The 22,126-nt window shown below is 39.7% G+C and overlaps 1 protein-coding gene across 1 annotated transcript in view; it reads right to left on the reverse strand.

Moving 5' to 3' along the window:
• LOC131901798 (alcohol sulfotransferase-like) overlaps positions 1–2,609 on the reverse strand; it is a 30,503-nt gene extending 27,894 nt beyond the window's left edge. Inside the window, exons 1-2 of the mRNA XM_059252874.1 lie at positions 2,357–2,609; positions 256–464 (exon numbers count right to left, since the gene is read on the reverse strand). Of these exons, the coding sequence (XP_059108857.1) occupies positions 256–464; positions 2,357–2,528 (381 nt within the window). The 5' untranslated portion in view covers positions 2,529–2,609. The remainder of the gene's footprint in view (positions 1–255; positions 465–2,356) is intronic.
• Positions 2,610–22,126: the final 19,517 nt, after the last annotated feature.

Raw genomic sequence — 22,126 nt, forward strand, 5'->3', positions numbered from 1 at the left:
GTCCCTGAATGCCCTAATGTGATAATACACTTTTTCACATTATATCTGCCCAGCATCACTGAGAGGTGGTTGATATCATGGTACTCTGATATAGTCTGAGGAGGGGACAGATTAGCATCACCTAGTATGTGAGAATCCCAACTTCCCTCTCCAAATCTACACAGAATGAATTTCAGGCAGAGGTCCACGGCCCAATGCAGAAGAATAATTTCAATGAGCATTTGGCCAAAGATTTCTCAACCACTGGACACTTACCTTGGCCTTGGATCTGAAGAAAGACTTGGGGAAAAGATGGAAAGGGAGGTGGGAAGTCATGAGGCGTGGTCCTTCCTTATTGATTAATGTTAGATATCCGTCTTGAAACTCTATCCAGGGCGAGCGTTCCCAGAAAGGCACAGATTGGATCCATTTGGGATTTCCCTTGGTCTGAATCAAGCAGACAGTCTCAGTCAGCCAGTTAGTTCCTGAACAAGAAGGAAAAGTTATTGTCACTCATTTCAAGAGCACTTCTGAAAAGCCTTAAACAATATACAACCATACAGTTTACAATGTAGCTGTTTCCAAGCACAAAAGCATGTGGTATTTGCAATATCCACATCGTGTAAGTACAAAATATATTCTTCCAGAAGATTCAAAATACGTCACCAAACAAAACTGAGAATCTCAGCAAACCCCACCTGCCTATTGAACATTCCCTCCAGTCAAGAACCGTTCTGTTTCGGTGAATTCACCTATTCCAGATATTTGTCAGGTATGCAGTCATGGTATCTGTCCTTGAGACTGAAACATTTTATTTAATACAATGTCATTAAGATGCATCCATCCTGCACTGTATGTATTGGTAGTGCTTCTCCTTAGCTTAAATAAATTTCCTGTGTCTATTTACCATACACACATGTATTTGTGATTATATGCTCATTTGTCAATGAGTGTTTCTCTAGCATTATTCTCTGGGCTATTATCTGAATCCTTTTCCTGCAGTCCACTGCCCTTAAATTCTCCATGTTATTGCCCTTTGATGTTGGCAACCTAATACTTTTTTTTAATTTTATAATTTAATTTAATTTTACATATCAGCCATGGATTCCCTTCTTTTCCCCCCTCCCATCCCCCCGCGGCACCTTTCCCCCAGCACACCCCCCCCCCATTCCCATCTCCTCCAGGGCAAAGACTTCCCTGAGGACTGAGATCAACCTTGTAGATTCAGTCCAGGCAGGTCCAGTCCCCTCCTCCCAGGCTGAGCCAAGTGTCCCTGTATAAGCTCCAGGTTCCAAGCAGCCAGCTCATGCACTAAGGACAGGTCCAGGTCCCACTGCCTGGGGGCCTTCCAAACAGTTCAAGCTAATCAACTGTCTCACTTATCCAGAGGGGCTGATCCAGTTGGGGGCTCCTCAGCTATTGGTTCATAGTTCATGTGTTTCCATTCGTTTGGCTATTTGTCCCTGTGCTTTATCCAACCTTGGTCTTAACAACAATTGGACTCCTGGAGCTCCACCTGGGGCCTGGTCGTGGATCTCGGCATCCGGTTCTGTAAGTCATTGGATGGGGTTTCTAGCACGACAATTAGGGTGTTTGGCCATCCTATCACCAGAGTAGGTCAGTTCAGGCTGTCTCTCGACCATTGCCAGTAGTCTATTGTGGGGGTATCTTTGTGGATTTCTGTGGGCCTCTCTAGCACTTTGCTTCTTCCTATTCTCATGTGGTCTTCATTTATCATGGTCTTTTATTCCTAAAATTTTTTTTTTTTTGTTTTTTGAGACAACGTTTCTCTGTGTAGCTTTGTGCCTTTCCTGGAACTCACTTGGTAGCCCAGGCTGGCCTTGAACTCACAGAGATCCGCCAGCCTCTGCCTCCCGAGTGCTGGGATTAAAGGTGTGCGCCACCACCACCTGGCGCAACCTAATACTTAACCGGCTTCTGCCATCCACCACACTCCTCCCCCAATGACCATGATGCCTATTTTTTTTCCTTGAGTTTTGAGACTCTCGTCTACGTGAAGAAGGTCCATGGTAATTCTTCTACCTGACCTTGTCCTCTCCTCCACATATTCTTACATTCATGCCTTTTTTCTTGATGCTATTTTATCTGTTTATTCTCATCATTATCTCTCTTCCACACAGAGAAAAACCAATACCAGAATCTGCTTTAGGAAACACTGTCATTGCTCCTCTGACTACATTGATTAGGTTAGACTTTTTCCTCTGAGTGGAAATGCTCTCAGATACAGCTCTCCAAGCCCACAAACCATGGAACACATGAGATATATAAAGCATTCCATTCACCACCTAAATAAAGGATGATTAAAGCCCAAAACTTCCACAGACAGTTCAGGATCATTCTCAGTGATGTTCCTTACCTGATTTAGGATAACTCACTATGACCGTGTCTTCATCTCTGATCACAAACTTATCACGGCTTCCTTCAATAATTTCTCTTTTATGCGCTATAGCAGCGAAAGGTATTCCTTCAAACCAAAAGTAGGCTGACATCCCAAAACCTCTGTCTTGATGCTGTGAGAATTCCAGCATTGACCACTTGTTCAGCTTAAAGCAAATGCTGAGAGGTAAAATTTATAGTGCAGGCAAAAAAATCATTAACATCCCAAAGTTTGTACTGAAATGAGCTGCTGATAGGAATAAACACAGATTGTATTTATCAGTCAAAGGTTGCTGTATTAAGCAACTGTGAACTTATTCAGAGATGATCTAGAGAATTGTGAACCTGAGGTTATGACCCCAAACCAGAAACTCAATAACAAGTACTTAGACATTAAAATAAGGCTTAGTTTAAAATACTTTCTAATACAATTAAGTATTCACAATGGTTTCAAATGTGCAAAAAATTTACAGAGACCATAAAAATTTTGCCCTGAAAAAAAGTTGTCATGTACAATCATTTTTTAAAGTAGGGATTGTTTTTGATAAATATAGTGCCTTCACTGCACCTCAGCCTCGATTTTTCCCCTCCATTGCCTTCCTCCCTTTCCCATATTCATGATCCTTTCCTTAATTTTCAATGCCATGTTTATATGATCACACATTTACATAACATATAGAGTCCATTTAGTTCTGTTTGTATGTGAATGTGTCCTTAGATGAGCACTTGGGATTGAACAACCAATATGGGATTTCCCCTCCTGAGGCAGTTGAATCTACCTTTATTGACCTGTTTTTTGTTGTTGTTTTTTATCTAGGGATAAGACAATGTAAAATTTCCTCTATCATTATTTGCATAACTGGTGCCATTGTGGTGGTTCATTTGGGTAAGTATACTGGTGAGAGATCAAAGATGTATTGCTCTGTAATGGCTGTAGGATAAATCCTATCAACAGATATCCTTAAGCTCTGTGTTTTTCGCAAGCCATAGGTAGATGGGATTCATTGTAAAAAAAAAGTTTTGAAACCCTGTGGGTTTGGTCCTGGTTTTTGGCACCAAAATATAAGTAAGTTTTGCAACTCTGTGGGTTTGGTTCCAGGTCTTGGCACCAAAACATGAATTTTGCAGGTCTGGGGGAAAGGTATCTTTACTATTTAGAGAGTCAGGTGACACCTTGAGCTGCTAGGACAGCCCTGACAGCAGGAGCTGCAATGAGAAAGCTCAGCCCTAGAGGGTGAGGTATCTGGGATACCTCAAGCTGCTAGGACAGCTCAGCCCTGGAGGCATCCCAGATACCTTGACTTGCTTAGGACAGATCAGCCCTGGAGGGGAAGGTCTCCCAGATACCTTGAGCTGCTAGGACAGCTCTGAGAACTGGATCTGAATGAGACAGCTCAGCCCTGGAAGGGAAGGTATTCTGACTTCTCAGGAGAGCCAGGCCTGGAGCTTCTAGGACAGCTCAGCATGAAAGGGTGAATTAAGATCTTCACACCTAAAACGCTTTTGAGAAAGGAATTTATTTGAGAAAGAGGAGTCCAGTAGAGTGGCTGCCTCTAACAGGGTTGAGAGAATAGCCCACAACTGAACATGCAGGGTGCTCTACATAGAATATCTTGGGGGTGGAGTCAACCAAAGATTGGTTAGATTTTTCTGCTCAGGGATTGGTTAGTTTTATGGGTTAGGGGCAGAGTTAGCCTTGATCTCAGAGCCAAACTGTGTTTTTATTTTACTGGCCTTTCTTAGCTTTTTGACACTAATTCTAAGGCTAGGGCATATTTCTTTCACTGACTCTGATTCTAGGGACCAAGAGTGTTTCTTTGGTAATGGTTTCAGACTCAGGGCATGTTTCTTAGGTTCTGGGTTTGGGGAGAGTTTTTCTTTCTCTGGCTCAGTTCCCAGACCCAGGCTGTGTTTCTTTCCCTGGTTCTGGGCTCCAGGATCAGGTTGGGTTACTTTAACCAGCCCCTTTTCCCATATTCACTGCAGATGTGTCAACTGGAGTTGGGTACTTTACAGTGGATTATTTGTGGAACTTTGTGATAGTCTCCATATGTTGCAAAAAGAAGTTTCTTTGATGAGGCGTGAGAACAATATTTATCTGTGTGTATAAAGATAGGTATTTAGAAAACAGCTGGAAAGTATGCTGGTTAGTTAAACTGGCAGCAGCAGGTTCACCTCTTGGGTCTATGCCCTCTCCATGCCTAACTGGTTGTCTATGTTTACAGTACCAGACAGGGCTCACCTCTTGTTGAGTGTGCTTTAAGTCCAATTAGACAGCCCTTGAAACCTCTGGATAGGTCTAGTGATTGATCCTTTCCCTTTGCAGCTTTTCACTTTTGAAAGCCACTTTTCAGGAAAGAGGTTCCAGGTCAGGTTCAGTTCAATTCCCCAAACATCTGTGTCTGAAGTGCATCGAGACTTTAGCAAAAGAATTAGGTTTTCAAGTTCTGAGACAATCAAGGGCAACATTAGCTGATAGTGTTTTAGAAGTCTCATGGATTACCCTGACCAACAACTTAAAGGGAGGTTTCTCATGCATGGTACTTGGATATATATATATATATATATATATATATATATATTCCATGGCACTTGGGGTAATATGATCACTATTAATGGCATAAATTTTTTAAAAATACATGGTAATACATGCATATTATATGTGATTTTAGGTAAATATGGAATAATAAGATCATCTCTGTCTTTTTAAACATGCTTAGTAGTATGTATCCCTCCTTCCACTCTGTCAATCTGTATTGTACTCTGTGACCCTTCATCAGTTAAAGCTCCCATCTATTTATTCCATATCTCCCTTTGTAGTACCTGCATGCTGTTCTAGTATTGAGAGATGCTTTACCAATTGATCCCATTTTGCTTTCTTGGTTCTGCAGTTGCTTGAGGTAATAAACTTGCATCTACAGGTTCAAAGTCAGAAAGCACAAATAAGAGAGAATATTTAATATCTGTGTCTGTGTCTGTATTATCACATTCAGTATAATATTTTCTACTTAAACACATTTACATGAAAATTTCATTAATTCATTTTTCTCCATTCCTGAATAGGTATACCATTGTATACATGTATCATGTTTTCATTAGTAGTTCATTGGTTGAAAGACATTTAAGTTGTTTTACTTTCTTATCTATTGTGAACATGGCCAAGAAAGTATTTGTGAAATAGAATATCAAGTTCTTTAAACAATTCCAAGGAGATTTGGGCCTTGTGATAAATTTTCCACACTGATTTCCAGAGTGGCTCAACTAATCTCTAGTGTTTCCTATCCCACTAAAAGTGCATGAGGGTTCCCCTTTGCCTACACCTTCTCCAGCATTTATTCTCATAAGCATTTGTTGTTTATGGGTTTTGGAATGATAGTCATTCTTGCTGAGTAAGATGAAATCTCAAAGTAGTTTCAATTATCATTTTCTAATGTTTAAATATGTTGACCAATTTAAAAGATATTTCTTAGCCATAGACATATTAATTTCTTCTCTTGAGAACTTTCTGGTCAGAGATGTCTCCAAGATTTAAATAGATCATCTCTTTCATGTGACAGTTCTGTATTCCTTAATTTTTTCTTATAATTTTATTTAAAATTTTTGCATGTAATATATTTTGATCATAGTTTACACCATACTGCAAAGCCTTTCAGATTATACACAATTGATTTTATTCCTCTCTCAGTAAATCAAAAACAAATAAAAGTACAGACAAACAAAAAATGAAACCAAACAAAAATAAAATGATATACTTGCCTAGACACACCAGATGGAGTCTGTTTTGTGTTGGCCCTATTCACCTGAGTGAGGGCTGACATAGAATATGGCTGACACACCCAATGACACTCCATTGGAGATAACTTAATTTCCCTTTCTAGAACGTATCAATTGCATATTGGTTCTTGGTTAGGAGTGAGAATTTCTGTCCAAATGTCTTTTTCTGTGCTGAAATTTTTGTCTCATATAACATGTGTAACTTGTGCATGCTGTTAGTCTGTATGAGATTCTATATGCACTAGCCTTCTTGTGTCTGGAATGTTCTGTAAACTTGAATTTATCCAACAATTCTGGCTCTTACAATCTATCCATCTCCTGTTCTTCATGGAACCCAGTGCCATGAATAGATGAGCTTTATGTAGATATCTGGTTTGGAATGGTTGATTCAAGTTTCTCACTTTCTGTACTTTGTCAAGTTGTGATCTCTGTGTTAATTAAAATCTACAGCAAAATGTAGCTTCTCTGATGACAGTGGTGTGATGCCCTGATCTATGGGTATAGCAATATATCATCAGGACTAATTTTATTGCTGTTTCACTTAGCATAATAATAGTTATAGATTTTTCCATAAGTCCAGGAACAATCTAGGATCAGGTTTGGGCCTCATTATCACTGTCAGATGTGGATTCCATCTGATGGAATTGGATTTAAATCCAGTAAAAATGGTGTTTACTATTCCCATAATATTTTTTTCCATTAAACTACCAATAAATCTGGAAGTTAGGTTGTGGGATGTTCTGTATGGCAAATGTGTTGCTAATTAGTCAATAAATAAAACACTAATTGGCCCTTGGCTAGGCAGGAAGTGTAGGCGGGACAAGGAGGAGAATAAAGCCGGGAAGTGGAAGGCTGAGTCAGAGAGACACTGCCAGCCGCCATGATGACAAACAGCATGTGAAGATGCCGGTAAGCCACGAGCCATGTGGCAAGGTATAGGTTTATAGAAATGGATTAATTTAAGCTGTAAGAAAAGTTAGCAAGAAGCCTGCCACGGCCATACAGTTTGTAACCAATATAAGTCTCTGTGTTTACTTGGTTGGGTCTGAGTGGCTGTGGGACTGGCAGGTGAGAGAGATTTGCCCTGACCATGGACCAGGCAGGAAAACTCTAGCAACAGTATGTCACTTGTATAGGTCACAGGATTTGTAGATATATGATATTTATGATTGTTTTTCTCCTCCTGTAGTGTGCACAGTACCTTCTAGTACTGTTAATGATAATCAGTAGAGATGAAGCTTCTTGTTAGATATCAACTCAGTTTCTCCATGGTGAATAATATAAGTTATGTTCTGTCTTCAGGAATAGGGCCTTATCATCAGGTTGTGGAAGTTAACCAATAACATTGACAACAGCCTATAATATTTGGGGGTGTCTATGGGACGCTTTTTTGCCAACTATTCAAAAGATGAAAACCAATTCCTGATACTATAGATTTTACTTGACAGCATATAAATTCTAGTTGGGACATGATCATTCCTATATGTCATAATAAAATTTGAATCATTTTATTTACTTTAGAAAGCATCTAAATTAGTGGGTTTTCATATGGCTTTTCAAAATATATTTAGTATCAATTTTAGGAAACACTAGCCCCCACAAGTTGATTAAAATTTGATCTTGCCTATTATTTTGATATCGCACAGGATTTTAGTTTGGAGAAATATTGAAACTAACATTATAGAGTATATGCCATGACAAAAAGTGTCATTTTGAATACTTTCTAACTAATTATAATTATCTGATATGAAATTGTGGTGGTTTGAAAGAAAATGACCAACAAATGGAGTGGTAATATTAAGAGATATGACTTTGTTGAAGTAGGATTGCCTTTGTTGGAGGAAGTGTGACATTGTTGGGGTGGGCTTTGTGGTTTGGCAAATGCTCAAGCTACTTCCAGTGATTCAGAGCACATTCTGTTGCCATTGTATAAGATGTGAGGATTCACGATTCAGTATTGTATCTGTCTTCTTGCTGCATTTCATGCCACCCAAGGATAATGGGATAACCCTCTGAAGTGTAAACTAACCACCCATTAAATATATTCCTTTATAGGAGTTGCTGAAGTCATATTGTATCTTCATAGCAATAGAAACCTATCTAAGAAACAAATCTTAATTGTGATGGGTGAAGAAACAAGATATTAGGCCTGTGAGAAGTAAATATTCCATTGATTTTGTGGAAAATCTTCTCACTTATAAGAAGACCATAATATGGGAGAAGCACAATGTAGATCAGTTGTTAAGAGTACTTGTCATTCTCCCAGAGAACACAGATTCCATTCTTGTCACCCATATGTCACTCTCAACCATCTGTAACTGCAGTTCCAGGGAATCCAATAATCTCTCCTGGCTTCAACAGGCACTCAAAATACATGAGGTACACAGATAACCATGCAAGTAAAACACTCAAAAATAAAAGTAAAATAAACTTGAAACATCTTTTTAAAATAAGAAATGAAATTAGAATTTTGACAAAATTTTACTATGGATTTTCTGTGCTTATTTAATCATATTCATAATATTATATTTGTCAATCAGGGAAGAGTGTATTGCTGGAGAGTGTCATCCCAGTTCATGTTGTTCATTTTAGGTGCTTCCTTTAAGTCTTAAATATTTACTGTAATTAATTTCACTTCCTTTTTCAGGACTGGTCCCAGTATAGTTTAATCTATTGTTAAGAGTATTATTTTCTTATTTATTTCAAAATGTTCATTGTTATTTTAAAAGGTCATGGATCTTGTGCCATGCTGTCTTGTGGAAAGTAGTGATACGGTCTAAGTGTTTTCTGGAGGAGTCCATAGAATCTGTGATATGCGGGACCATTTTCTTTCAAACCACCACAACTTGGTGTCAGATGATAACAATTTGTTAGAAAGGAATTCAAAATGATACTCTGTTGTTATAAGATGTATTCTGTAGTGTTACTTTCCATTATTTCCTCAAACTGAAATTTTGAAGGGGAATCATCTGATTATTTTTCTACTCATATTCTTTTATATATTTCTGTTCTTTTTGTCAAAATCTTGAGTAGTGTATAAAATATAATCAATTATATATATATATATAAATATTTAAAAATATGCACACATAAACAGGCATTCACACATGTATTGTTATACATCCATGCATTAAAATATAAATCAAATATTGTTAAAACATTGGCCAATCAAGCTGTAATCATGGAGCAGAACAATAAAATGCAGCAATTTCTTCCATGAAAGATCTATGAAAAACCTCAGTATAAGGAATGTCTCTGAGTGAAATCACTAGGCATCTTTTCAGGACCTTCCCATCCCAGAGCACAAAGCCCCCACCCAAGAATCACCAGCCGTGGTGACAGTCAGAGTTCTTTGTTAATATGCTAGTATAGAGTCTTAAAGCCATCCCATCTATGTTGACAATACATGTAACATATGTGGCCTCTGAACATGAATGACTACGAGCAGGCACTGAAAAAGAATCTTTCATTTTGCACTGTTGAGGGAGCCACCAATCTGAAAAGACAGCAGGTTAACAGCTTAATGCCTGCTGTTAATCATATCATCAGCCAGCTAACCTTCCCGATGAGTGGAGGATAATGGCCATTCCACAGATCAAGTTGTCAGTGGTCTGTCAGCATATTTCTGATGTCTGTTTCTCTCTTTATCATTACAGGGATTATTCTTTCTTTCTCTAGATGTCTGAGTTAATGGCGTTTTTAAAGTGCTCATTCTAATTTCCTTCTCAACCTGTTTGTCAATTGTATATAGGAAGGCTACTGATTTTCTTGAGTTGACCTTGTATCCTGATATGTTGCTGAAGGTGTTTATAAGCTGTATTAGTTCCTTGGTTGAATTTTTGGGGTCACTCATGTATACTACCATGTCATCTGCAAATAGCGAAAGCTTGACTTCCTTTCCAATTTGTATCCCCTTAATCTCCCTATGTTGTCTTATTGCTCTGGCTAGAACTTCAAGTACTATATTGAAAAAGTATGGGGAGAGTGGACAGCCTTGCCTTGTTCCTGATTTTAGTGGAATCGCTTTGGGTTGCTCTTCATTTAATGTGATATTGGCTATTGGTTTGCTGTAAATTGCCTTTATTATGTTTAGGTATGTTCCATGTATTCCTGATCTCTCCAGGTCCTTTATAATGAAGGGGTGTTGGATTTTGTCAAATGCCTTTTCAGCATCCAATGAGATGTTCATGTGGTTTTTTTCTTCTTTCAGTTTGTTTATATGGTGTATTACATTGACGGACTTTTGTATGTTGAACCACCATCCCTGGGATGAAGCCTACTTGATCATAGTGGATAATTGTTTTGATGTGTTCTTGGAGTCTGTTTGCCAGTATTTTATTGAGTATTTTTGCATCAATGTTCATGAGGGAGATCGGTCTGTAGATTTATTTCTTTGTTGCATCTTTTGTTGCAACAGGGTAATTGTAGCCTCATAGAAGGAGGTTGGTAATGTTCCTTCTGTTTCTGTTGTGTGGAACAATTTAAAGAGTATTGGTATTAACTCTTCTCAGAGATACATCACCCTTTACAATAGCCACAAATGATATAAAATACCTTGGGGTAACTCTAACTAAGCAAGTGAAGGACCTATATGACAAGAAATTTAAGTCCCTGAAAAAAGAAATTGAAGATGATGTCAGAATATAGAAAGATCTCCCATGCTCATGGATAGGCAGCATTAACATTTTCTCTTCACAAGTATCATAGGTCCTGCTTGTTCAGCAGTTCAAGGGGATGGTATTGGGACCTAAGATCATTAACTGAATGCAATTAATCTGTTCTTGAATGAAGGCAATTACTCTATTAATAAGGCAAGGGCCAAGTGTAAGCAAAAGGAGCAAGATCACTAAAGGTCTTGATAAGGCAGACACCAGGGTGGTTAACCAGGGGGACCAAATGAACAAATACTCATACCATCCAGCTTCCACACAGATGTTCTGATCTCTATCATTAATTTGTTTTCTCAAAAAGACCATTGACTCTCTAATTACCCCAGAATGATTGACATAGAAACATCATTCTTCCCCCAGAGCAACACACAGGCCTTCTTGTTGCATGAAGAGGACGTCCAGACCTCTTCACTTTTGCAAAGCAACTTCAGCCAGAGAATATAAGAAAGTTTCTAATTTGAGTACACACTATTCTATGTTATTTTGTTTTTGTTGATTTTGTTTTTTTTCGAGACAGGGTTTCTCTGTGTAGGTTTGGAGCCTATCCTGGATCTTGCTTTGTAGACCGTTCTGGCCTCAAACTTACAGAGATTCACCTGGCTCTCCCTCCCAAGTGCTGGGATTAAAGGCATGCACCACTACCACCTAGCTTATTCTATGTTTTTAAGATCTTAAAAAAAAACCCACTCCCATTGCCCTGGCTATGCCCAGTCCTACCAGGAAAGAGAGTAAAACAGCTGTTTCTCCAATGACCTGCTTTTCCCTGGCAGGAATATTAGATATGGCCAGTTCCATTTGGACCACTTTATAGTATTTCATGTTGGGGAATAATTGGACCATCACACAAAAACATCGTCCTGTGTTAAGGACTGCCCCATGGATTCAGGGTGTGATCCTGGAAGTGCAAGCCCACCATCCAACAGAGGCTAAATAGAGAGTGTTGTTTTATATGGTGATGGTCTGGTAACATAAATCTGCTGAGGCTTGCTTTCCAATGGACACCACACATATTCTCATAAGCTTCACCTGCTGTAATAAAATCTTACCCTGTTTTCCCCAAGGGCAGGATGCTGGGGAGACTGAGATGTAATCACCAGTTATTGCAACACCGGTATAATAAGGGGATGTGTATTTAGACAAAGTCAGCATTCTTACTCAAGTCAGATTTAGAGGCATTTATCACCTGGAAGGTTTTTATAAACCAAGTTCCATAAATGATGTTGACTGTATGAAGAATCTTGACCCTGAGAGGTGGTTCCAAAGTGGATTACTGGTGTCTGGACCCCTCCAAGGAGTCTAGTGGCAGGACCCTCCTGTGGTACCAGGACTGGACTGTATCCTATTGCCACAGGGAGAAGGGTTGTCTGAAACTCTAATCTAATGGTGAAGAGGGGCCCTGTGATCAGTCCCAGATAAGGTCCAGGGCCATCATAGATGTGGATACCCCAGATCTTACCAGTGGTCCATTCCTCTGTCTGATTTTGTTTTCCCCTCTCATTAAATTCTATCCTTATATTCACCTTATATTGCATTGAATCTGCAACCACTGTCATATAGACTCCATTGGACTGTGATCAAATCATCTCATGATGGCTGTTTCCTTCAGATAGATTCCATACTCACACATTTTCAAGGGGAATAGAAGTAAGACTTGGTTCCCCACATTGTTGAAGCCAGGACTTTTCAGTCTTGTGTCCAGGCAGACATAAAATCTACTCTCTCAGTTGGCCCCAGTCTTGGTGGGACAGAAATAAATCCTGCACCTCAAATTCTAGAGGTGGGAACCAGGTCCCAGGTGGAGCCATAGCTGATTCTTGTTTGAGAATTTCTCCATAGGGTGTGTCAGTGACAGTTCAAGTGAATTCTCCAGGTTGTTGTGGATTAACGGGAAACAGAGTGGCAAAGGATATCAGTGCCAGCAAAACCCAGGATCTTCATGATGGAAGTTGGCAGCTTCAGTGGATTATCTTGATGCTAGAATCTCCAGCCTGAGGAGTCTCTTTCCTGTGATGGTTCTGTGGCTCCCGCTGTCTCTGGATTGGCTGGCCTCACATGGGTGTGATGAATTCAGGTGGCAATGCTGTCTAACTTTAGGGCTGTTGGAGTTGTCAGGATCACAGTGTGTGGCCCCTTCCATCACAGCTCAAGGGTCTCCCTATAATGTCTCTGCAGGAAGACCCAGTCTCCTGGCCAAAACCCATATGGCATGGGTGACAGAGCTGTCTCATAAATGGCCCTCAGGTGGGACCCTATGTCTTTTTATTTAAATAATATTGTATTTTTTTCCATTTTTCTTTATTAAGAAATTTTCTACTCACTCTACATACCACCCACAGGTGCCACCTCCACTCTCCTCCCATCTCCCAGCACTCCCTCCCAAGCCGTTCCACATACTCACATTCCCCAAATCAAGGTCTCCCATGTGGAGGCAGCAGAGCCCATCACACTGAGCCTAGGCAGGTCCAAGCCCCTTCCCATTGTACCAAGGCTGTGGCTCTCATAAATAAAGACATAGGGTCTGCCATCCAAGTACTAACCAGGCCTGACCCTCCTTAGCTTCCAAGATTAGACGAGATCAGGGTGGTAGACCAGGTGCCAGGCTGAGCTCTGGGAATCCAATTGATGAGAGAGAGGAAGGATTCTGGAGGCGGGGGACGTCAAGATCATGATGGGAAGAATTACAGAGATGACAGGCCACACTATTGGAGGCCCATGAACTGTAGACTAGTAGCTATGAAGCCCCCATGGGACTGGACAAGGCCCTCTGGTATGGAAGATGGTTGTTTGGCTCGAACTGTTTGGGGAGCACCCAGGCAAGGGTATCGGGATCCATCCCTGGTGCATTGGCAGGCTTTTGGGAATCCAGTGCCTGTGGTGTGGTGCCTTGTGCTAACTCACTTTGAAATCCTGTTTGGGAGGCCCCCCCCTATTTTGCCTAAATCTGAGCTTTTTAAAATCTGAGCTTTTTCCTGCATTTGGGGCCTCCCAAACAGGATTTCAAAGAGAGTTAGCCACAAACTATAAGGTGAGTTAAGAACCCTGTAGAAGACAAACGGGAGGAGAGCCACCCAGTCATTGCCAATTTCCATGGTTAATTTGGTAAGGGTATGTTTTAGGGTCCTGTTTTTGTACTCAACCTGACCTGAACTGCAGATGAAAACTGGTCCGTTGTCTAACTTAAGAGGGTAGGGATACCATACTTCAGATTGATGTCCTCAAGTAGCTTTTTGGCAATCATCAGAGCAGTCTCATGTCTTGTGGGAAAGGCCTTACACATCAGAGAATGTATCTATAAATACCAAAATATAATTGTTGCCATATTTTCCAGGTTTTACATCAGTGAAGTCAATCTGCCGGTGGGAACCAGGTTTAGTGTCTCTGAGTCTGGTTCCAGGATTTTGGGGTTGATTTTCTGCTTTGGTGAGTTGGCAGGCCAGGCATTTTTCAGCTATTTGTTTGAACTTGTGCTATGGCCAAAGATTTAAAATGAGCACCCCCTCAATGGTTAACTTGTTGGCATAATTCACCAACAGTGCAGTGGCTGCAATGATCCTTAGGCATGGAGGCCACCCTGCTACTATGGGTTGAGTCTCTTGGACAGGTAAGCCACTACTGGCATGCTCCAAGGTCCTAGAATTTGAGTAAGGTCCTGATTAGCCAAGGCTTTTGGTGATATCTGGCAATCTCAGTGCATGTGCCAAGAAGAGAGCCTTTATTTATCTTATTGAAACCATTTTCCTCAGCCTCAGTCCATTGAAATGGCCTGTAGCTGAATTCCTTTTTTTTTATTAAGAAATTTTCTACTCACCCTACATACCACCCACAGATCCCACCTCCTCCCTCCTCCCTCCCCGATCCCTCATCCCTCCCTCCCAAGCCAACCCCCATCGCCACATCCTCCAAATCAAGGTCTCCCATGGGGAGTCAGCAGAGCCCAGCTGAGGCAGGTCAAAGCCCCTCACTGCCACACCAAGGCTGAGCAACGTGCCACATCACAGGCACCGGGTTCCCAAAAGCTTGCCCATGCACCAGGGATGGATCCTGATCCACTGACTGGGTGTCCCCCAAACAGTTAGGGCTAAACAACTGTCTCTCATATCCAGAAGGCCTAGTCCAGTCTCATGGGGACTCCATAGCCAGTAGTCCACAGATCATGGGTCTCCAACAATGTGGCCAGTCACATCTTCCCATCATGATCTTGATGTTCCCCAACTGCAGAATCCCTCCTCTCTCCCATTGACTGGATTCCCAGAGCTTAGCCTGGCAACTGGCTGTGGATCACTGCATGTGCCTCCATCAGTCACTGGATAAAGGCTCTATGATGACAGTTAGGTTATTCGCTAGACCAGTCACCAAAGTAGACCAGTCCAGGCACCCCCTCGATCACTGTCAGGAGTGCAAGGTGGGGTCATCCCTGTGGATTTCTGAGAGCTTCCCCAGCACCCTGCCTATTCCCATTCCCATGATGTCTTCATCTATCCTGGTATCTCATTCCCTGATCTTCCACTCTATCTCCACTCCAGTCCGACCCTCTCATTTCCCTATGTTCTCACCCCCTATTTTTTACCCCCAGCCCACTCACACAGATCCCATCCACTGCTACTTCTCTGGGCAATCCCCGTGTCCCTCTCAGGGTCCCTCCCTGTCAGCTAGCCTCTCCAGAGCCTTGAGTTGCAGTCTGGCCATTCCTTCCCTCACATCTAGTATCTACTTATGAATGAGTACATACTATGTTCGTACTTCTGAGTCTGGGTTACCACACTCAGGATGATATTTTGTAGTTATATCCATTTCCCTGCAAATTTCATGATATTATTGTTTTTTACTGAGGAGTAGCACTCCATTGTGTACATGTGCCACATTTTCTTTATCTATCCTTCAGTTGAGGGACATATAGGTTGTTTCCAGGTTCTGGCTACTATGAATAATGCTGATATGAACATAGTTGAGCATGTGCCCTTGAGGTGAGATTGAGCATTCCTTGGGTATATGCCCAAGAGTGGTATAGCTGGGTCTTGAGGAATACTTATTCCCAATTTTCTGAGAAATCGCCATACTGATTTCCAGAGCGGCTGTACAAGTTTGCATTCCCTCCAACAATAGAGGAGTGTTCTCCTTGCTGAACATCCTCTCCAACATAAGCTGTCTTCACTGTTTTTGATCTTAGGCATTCTGACAGGTGTAAGATAGTATCTCAGAGTCATTTTGATTTGCATTTCCCTGATGATGAAGTATGTTGAGCACTTCCTTAAATGTCTTTCAGCCATTTGAGATTCTTCTGTTGAGAATTCTCTGTTAAGCTCTGTAGACCATTTTTTAATTGGATTGTTCAGTATTTTGAAGTCTAGCTTTTTGAATTCTTTGTATATTTTGGAGATCAGCCCTCTGTCAGATATGGGGTTGGTGAAGTGTTTTTCAAATTCTGTAGGCTGTTGTTTTGTCTTATTGACCAAGTCCTTTGCTCTACAAGAGCTTCTCAGTTTCAAGAGGTCCCATTTATTAATTGTTGCTTTCAGTGTCTGTGCTCCTGGTGTTATATTTAGGAAGTAATCTTCTGTGCCAATGGTTCCAGACTACTTCCTGCATTCTCTTCTATCAAGTTAAGTGTAACTGAATTTATGTTGAGGTCTTTGATCCACCAGACTGAGTTTTGTGCATGGCAACAAATATGGATCTATTTGCAATCTTCTCCATGTTGACATCCAGTTATGCTAGCACCATTTATGGAAGATGCTTCCTTTTTTTCCATGGTACACTTTTGGCTTCTTTGTCAAAAATCAAATGATCATAGGTGTGTGGATTAATGTCAGGGTCTTTAATTCAATTCCTTTGGTGCACGTGTCAGTTTCTGTGCCAGTACCAAGCTGTTTTTATTCCTATAGCTCTATAGTAGAGCTTGAGGTCAGGGATCATGATGCCTCCAGAGGTTGCTTTATTATACAGGATTCTTTTGGCTATCTAGGTTTTTTGTTTTTCCATATAAAGTTAAGTATTGTTGTTTCCAAGTCTGTGAAGAATTGTGTTGGGATTTTGATGGGGATTGCATTGAATCTCTAGATTGCTTTTGGTAAGATTGCCATTTTTACTATGTTAATCCTACTATCCATGAGCATGGGAGATCTTTCCATTTTCTGATATCTTCTGTGATTTCATTCTTCAGAGACTTAAAGTTCTTATCATACAGGTCTTTCACTTGCTTAGTTAGAGTTACCCCAAGGTAATTTATGTTATTTGTGGCTGTTGTAAAGGGTGATGTATCTCTGATTTCTTTCTCATCCCATTTATCATTTGTATATTGGAGGGCTACTGATTTATTTGAGTTAATCTTGTATCCTGCCACCTTACTGAAGGAGTTTATCAGTTGTAGGAGTTTCCTGGTTGAATTTTTGGGGTCACTTATGTACACTCTCATATCATCTGCAAATAGTGAAAGTTTGACTTCTTGCTTTCCAATTTGTATCCCCTTGATCTCCTTTGGTTGTCTTATTGCACTAGATAGAACTTCAAGTACTACGTTGAATAAGTATAGGGAGAGTGGACAGCCTTGACTAGTTCCTGATTTTAGTGGAATAGCTTTGAGTTTCTCTCCATTTAATGTGATGTTGGACGTTCACTTGCTTTATTATGTTTAGGCATATTCCTTGTATTCCTGATCTCTCTAGAACCTTTATCATGAAGTTATATTGGATTTTGACAAAGGATTTTTCAGCATCCAATGAGATGATCATGAGGTTTTTTTTTCTTTTAAGTTTGTTTATATGGTGTATTGAATTGACAGACTTTCCTATGCTGAACCATCCTTACATACCTGGGATGAAGCTTACTTGGTCACAGAGGATATTTTGGAGGTGTTCCTAGATTCGGTTAGCCAGTATTTTATTGAGAATTTTTGTATCAATGTTCATGAGGGGGATTAGTCTCTAATTCTCTTTCTTTGTTGCATCTTTGTGTGGTTTGGATATCAGAGTAACTGTAGCCTCAAAAAAAGAATTTGGTAATGTTCCTTCTGCTTCTATTGTGTGGAACAATTTGAAGAGTATTGGTATTAGCTCTTATTTGAAAATCCAGTAGAATTATGTGCTGAAACCATCTGTTCCTGGCCTTTTTTTTTTTGGTTGGGAGACTTATAATGACTGTTTCTATTTCTTAAGGTTTATTGGTCTATTTAAACAGTTTATCTGCTCTTGATTTAACTTTGGTATGGGGTATCTATCCAGAAAATCATCCATTTCTTTCAGATTTTCCAATTTTGTGGAGTACAGGTTTTCAAAGTATGACCTGCTGATTGATTCTCTGGATTTCCTCACTGTCTGTTGTTATGTCTCCATTTTCATTTCTGATTTTGTTAATTTGGATATACTCTCTGTGGTTTTTGGTTTATTTGGATAAATTTGGTTTATTTGTCTATCTTGTTGATTTTCTCAAAATACAACTCTTTGTTTCATTGATTCTTTGTATTGTTCTATTTGTTTCTATTTTATTGATTTCAGCCCTCTGTTTGATTATATCCTGGTATCTGTTTCTCCTGGGTGAGTTTGCTTCTTCTTGTTCTAGAGCTTTCAGTTGTGCTACTAAGTCACTAGTGTGAGATTTCTCCCACTTCTTTATGTGGGCATTTAGAGCTATGAATTTTCCCCTTAGCACTGCTTTCACGATGTACCATAAATTTGGGTATATTGTACATTTGTTTTCATTGAATTCTAGGAAATCTTTAATTTCTTACTTTATTTCTTCCTTGACCCATTGATGATTCCTTTGAACATTATTCAGTTTCCATGAGATTGTAGGCTTTCTGTAATTTTTGTTGTTGTTGAAATCTAACTTTAATTAGTGGTGGTCTGATAAGATACAGGAGATTATTTCAGGTTTTTTTTTTTTGTATCTGTTCAGATTTGCTTTGTGACCAAGCATGTGGTTGATTTTGGAGAAGGTTCTAAGGGGTGCTGGAAAGAACATATATTCTTTTGTGTTAGGGTGGGATATTCTGTAGATATCATCATAATGTCCATTAGTTCCCTAGTTTATCTGTTAAGTTTCTGGCTGGCAGACCTGTCCGTTGGTAAGAGTAGGGTGTTGAAGTCTCCCACTACTAGTGTATGGGAATTGATGTGTGATTTAAGCTTTAGTAATGTTTCTTTTAAGAATATAGGTGCCCTTGTATTTGGTGCATAAATATTCAGAATTGAGACTTCATCTTGTCAGATTTTCCCTGTGATAAATATGTAATGTCCTTCCTGATCTCTTTGGATTGAATTTAGTTTGAAGTCTATTTTATTAGATATTAGGATAGCTAAACCAGCTTGCTTCTATAAACTACTTGATTGGAAAGTCTTTTCTCAGCCTTTTATTCTGAGGTAGTGTCTGTCTTTGAAGTTGAGGTATGTTTCTTGTATGTGTATGCAGCAAATGAATGGATCTTTTTTTCATATCCAGGGGTTATGCCCCTGGGCCCAAAGCCTAGGGGCTGGATTGTTCAAGTATGAGGATAAAGACTTATCTCTTAGTCCAGTTAGGTGCTGGCAGGCTCTGTTTCAGGGAACAGTTGCAGTCTCTGAGGGTGGGTGGGGTTTGGGGTAGGTGGGGCTTGGGTTACAGGGTCTGATGGAGGATGGTGGTAGTCTGATCTATCTGCAGGAGGTATGCCTACCAACTGGCCTGAAACTGGGACTGCAATGGGTGGTGGTGTAGGGGCACAGGGTTGTGCCCCTGGGCCCAAAGGCTAGGGGCTGAGGTGTCCGGGTATGAGGACAAAGACTCACCTCTTAGTCCAGTCGAGTGCTGGCAGGCTCTGTCTCCCTATAACCTCTTTTACCTTTTGTTTTCAAACAAGAAATTAAATCAAATATCCTTTGTTTATCCCTTTTCCTGACTATTAACAACAACAACTTGTAACCAACCATCCTAAACAATGACAAATATCCCAAACATGAAACCTATTAAAAAACAAAAACAAAACACCGACCCTACCCCACCTCTTGGGAATGTGGGCATTGTGTACTTAAAATTACTTCATGCTGTTTGTGGGTGAAGGCATCTTTAGGTGACTCTGAAAAGAAAATTTTGGGGTAAATTGTCAAGTTCCGGGAGAGGTAGCTATATAATTTAGTGTTCAGTCTCTGCATAATGCCAAAGTTCAGGGCTTATCTCACATCCTTGTTTGAGTAGTCTGTGAGGATGGATCATCTCAGCTAGCCATCTTGAAATTGTTCTTAGCAGTTTTGTATTCTTAAGGTGATTTTTGGGTGATGTTTGTCAGCTTAATGGTATTATGATTGTCCATGTGAAATCATTGTTGTGGGGCCACATTATCTTTCTGGAGACTTCAAATTCACTGTTAGGCCTTGTCATGATTGCCTGCAGAAAACTGATAGAGACTTGAACACAAAAACATGTATAGGGAAGTAAATGAAGCCTTTTTTCTAGAATTAGTTAGCACTCTATATGACCATTAATATCATAACAAAAGTTTAAAATATATATTTTAATCTTATAAAATTTGATATAAAATTCATACCTTAAGAGAAGTTTAAAGAATCAAAATAGAACCAAAAAATTGGGATTAGTGGCAATAGAATCGTCCCTTAACTTTTTCATTTTCTTCTGTCCCATATCAGAATATGGTTCTTTCTTCTGATATGATACAGAGATTTCTGGATTTTCCTTTTAAGAACATTCTTGGGTTTACAGCAGGAGAGAGCCACTTTCCAACACTAAAGCCAGCTTAATTTTTAATTGAACTGGGAGTACAAAAAGACTATTTGTGTTAAGTGTCTGTAGAGAAGAGCAAACATTTAGGAAGACTTATGAAATTTTATATGTGATATACCAATAGGCAAATTTATTCTTTTTCTTGGGACATTTTTTTTAGATGATTTGCCCCTTTTCTTCAGATGTCTCATTTGTCCAGTGTTCTTCAGATTCTTTATCTTCATTTTCCTGAAAGACAATGACAAAAACCCTTCCCTAAGGTTATCTTTGGAAAGGTTCCATTTTGGCAAGTTATATCTGATTGAAAGAAAAGCATTTGTTAGTGGTATAAGTTGGTGTAAAATTGAATGAATGGTCATGCTTGTTGATGAACTATCATCTCTTTTAATTAAGAGGTTTCTCTTGTTCAAGTCCTACCTTTGTCAATTTTGATGGTATCCACAGCTTATCTTCCACTGTAGAAACAAAAGCAAAACCTCATCCCCAATGTAATGTATGTCCTGGTTTCCATTCTGATGTCAGCACATATTTAAAGTGTATAGGTTAATTTAATTCTGTAGTTTTTCTATTATCCAATATATCTCTTCAGCTGTTGTTCCTTTCTCATTAGCACTGAGAAAATTCAAAGTTAATAGAGTGTAGATGTAACCAACCGTCTTATTAAATAAGAAACACAGAGCCGATTCAGAGAAGAAAGCCAAGAGGTCAGAACTAAGAGCCTTACCCTTCCTGCTTCAGCTATCCTGCTTCAGCCAAGAGAGCTCTCCGAAAAAAGGGGCCTACTTCCTGTGTGTATGCCTTTTTATAGTCTAGCTGTTCTGCCTTCTCATTGGTTGTAAACCTAAACACGTGACTGCCTTGTCATTGCCTGTATGTACCGCCCTCCAGGTCCTTAAAGGTGTGCGCCACCACCGCCACGCATTTGCTATGGCTCTAAAACTCTGACCCCCAGGCAACTTTATTTATTAACATACAATTAAAATCACATTTCAGTACAAGTAAAATACCACCACAATAGAGCATTATTTAATCTATTTGGGGAGTGATGTTACCCCTTTCTGTTTATTTAGCATATCCTTTAGAGTTCAATTTGATCTTTCTATAACTTCTTGGCCTGTAGGAATATGTGGTAGAGCTGTAATATGCTTTATATTATAATAAGCAAAAAACTGTTTCATATTACCAGAGACATATGCTGAAGTATTGTCAGTTTTAATTTGTGCAGGTGTACCCAGGATGGCCATAACGTCTAGCAAATGCATGATTACAGAATTAGATTTTTAAGAACCCAAAACAGTTGCGTATTAAAATCCTGAATAAGTATCAATAGTGTGGCGTAAATATTTCAATTTTCCAAATTCTGCAAAGTAAAACACATCCATCTGCCAGATTTCATTCCTCTGAGTACCCTTTGGGTTACATCCTGCTCATAGTGGAATCTGATTGTATAAAGAACAAGTAGGACAATTTCCTTGGCTTATTGCCAGGTTATAGAAAAATCCTTTTTTAAACCTTTACTATTAACATGATGCTTTTTATGAAATTCTGGGACCTCCAGCACATTTTCTATCAATAATTTAAAAATCTTGTCATTACCT

This window comes from Peromyscus eremicus, unplaced genomic scaffold, assembly GCF_949786415.1.
Source record: "Peromyscus eremicus unplaced genomic scaffold, PerEre_H2_v1 PerEre#2#unplaced_407, whole genome shotgun sequence".
Taxonomy (NCBI): Eukaryota; Metazoa; Chordata; class Mammalia; order Rodentia; family Cricetidae; genus Peromyscus; species Peromyscus eremicus.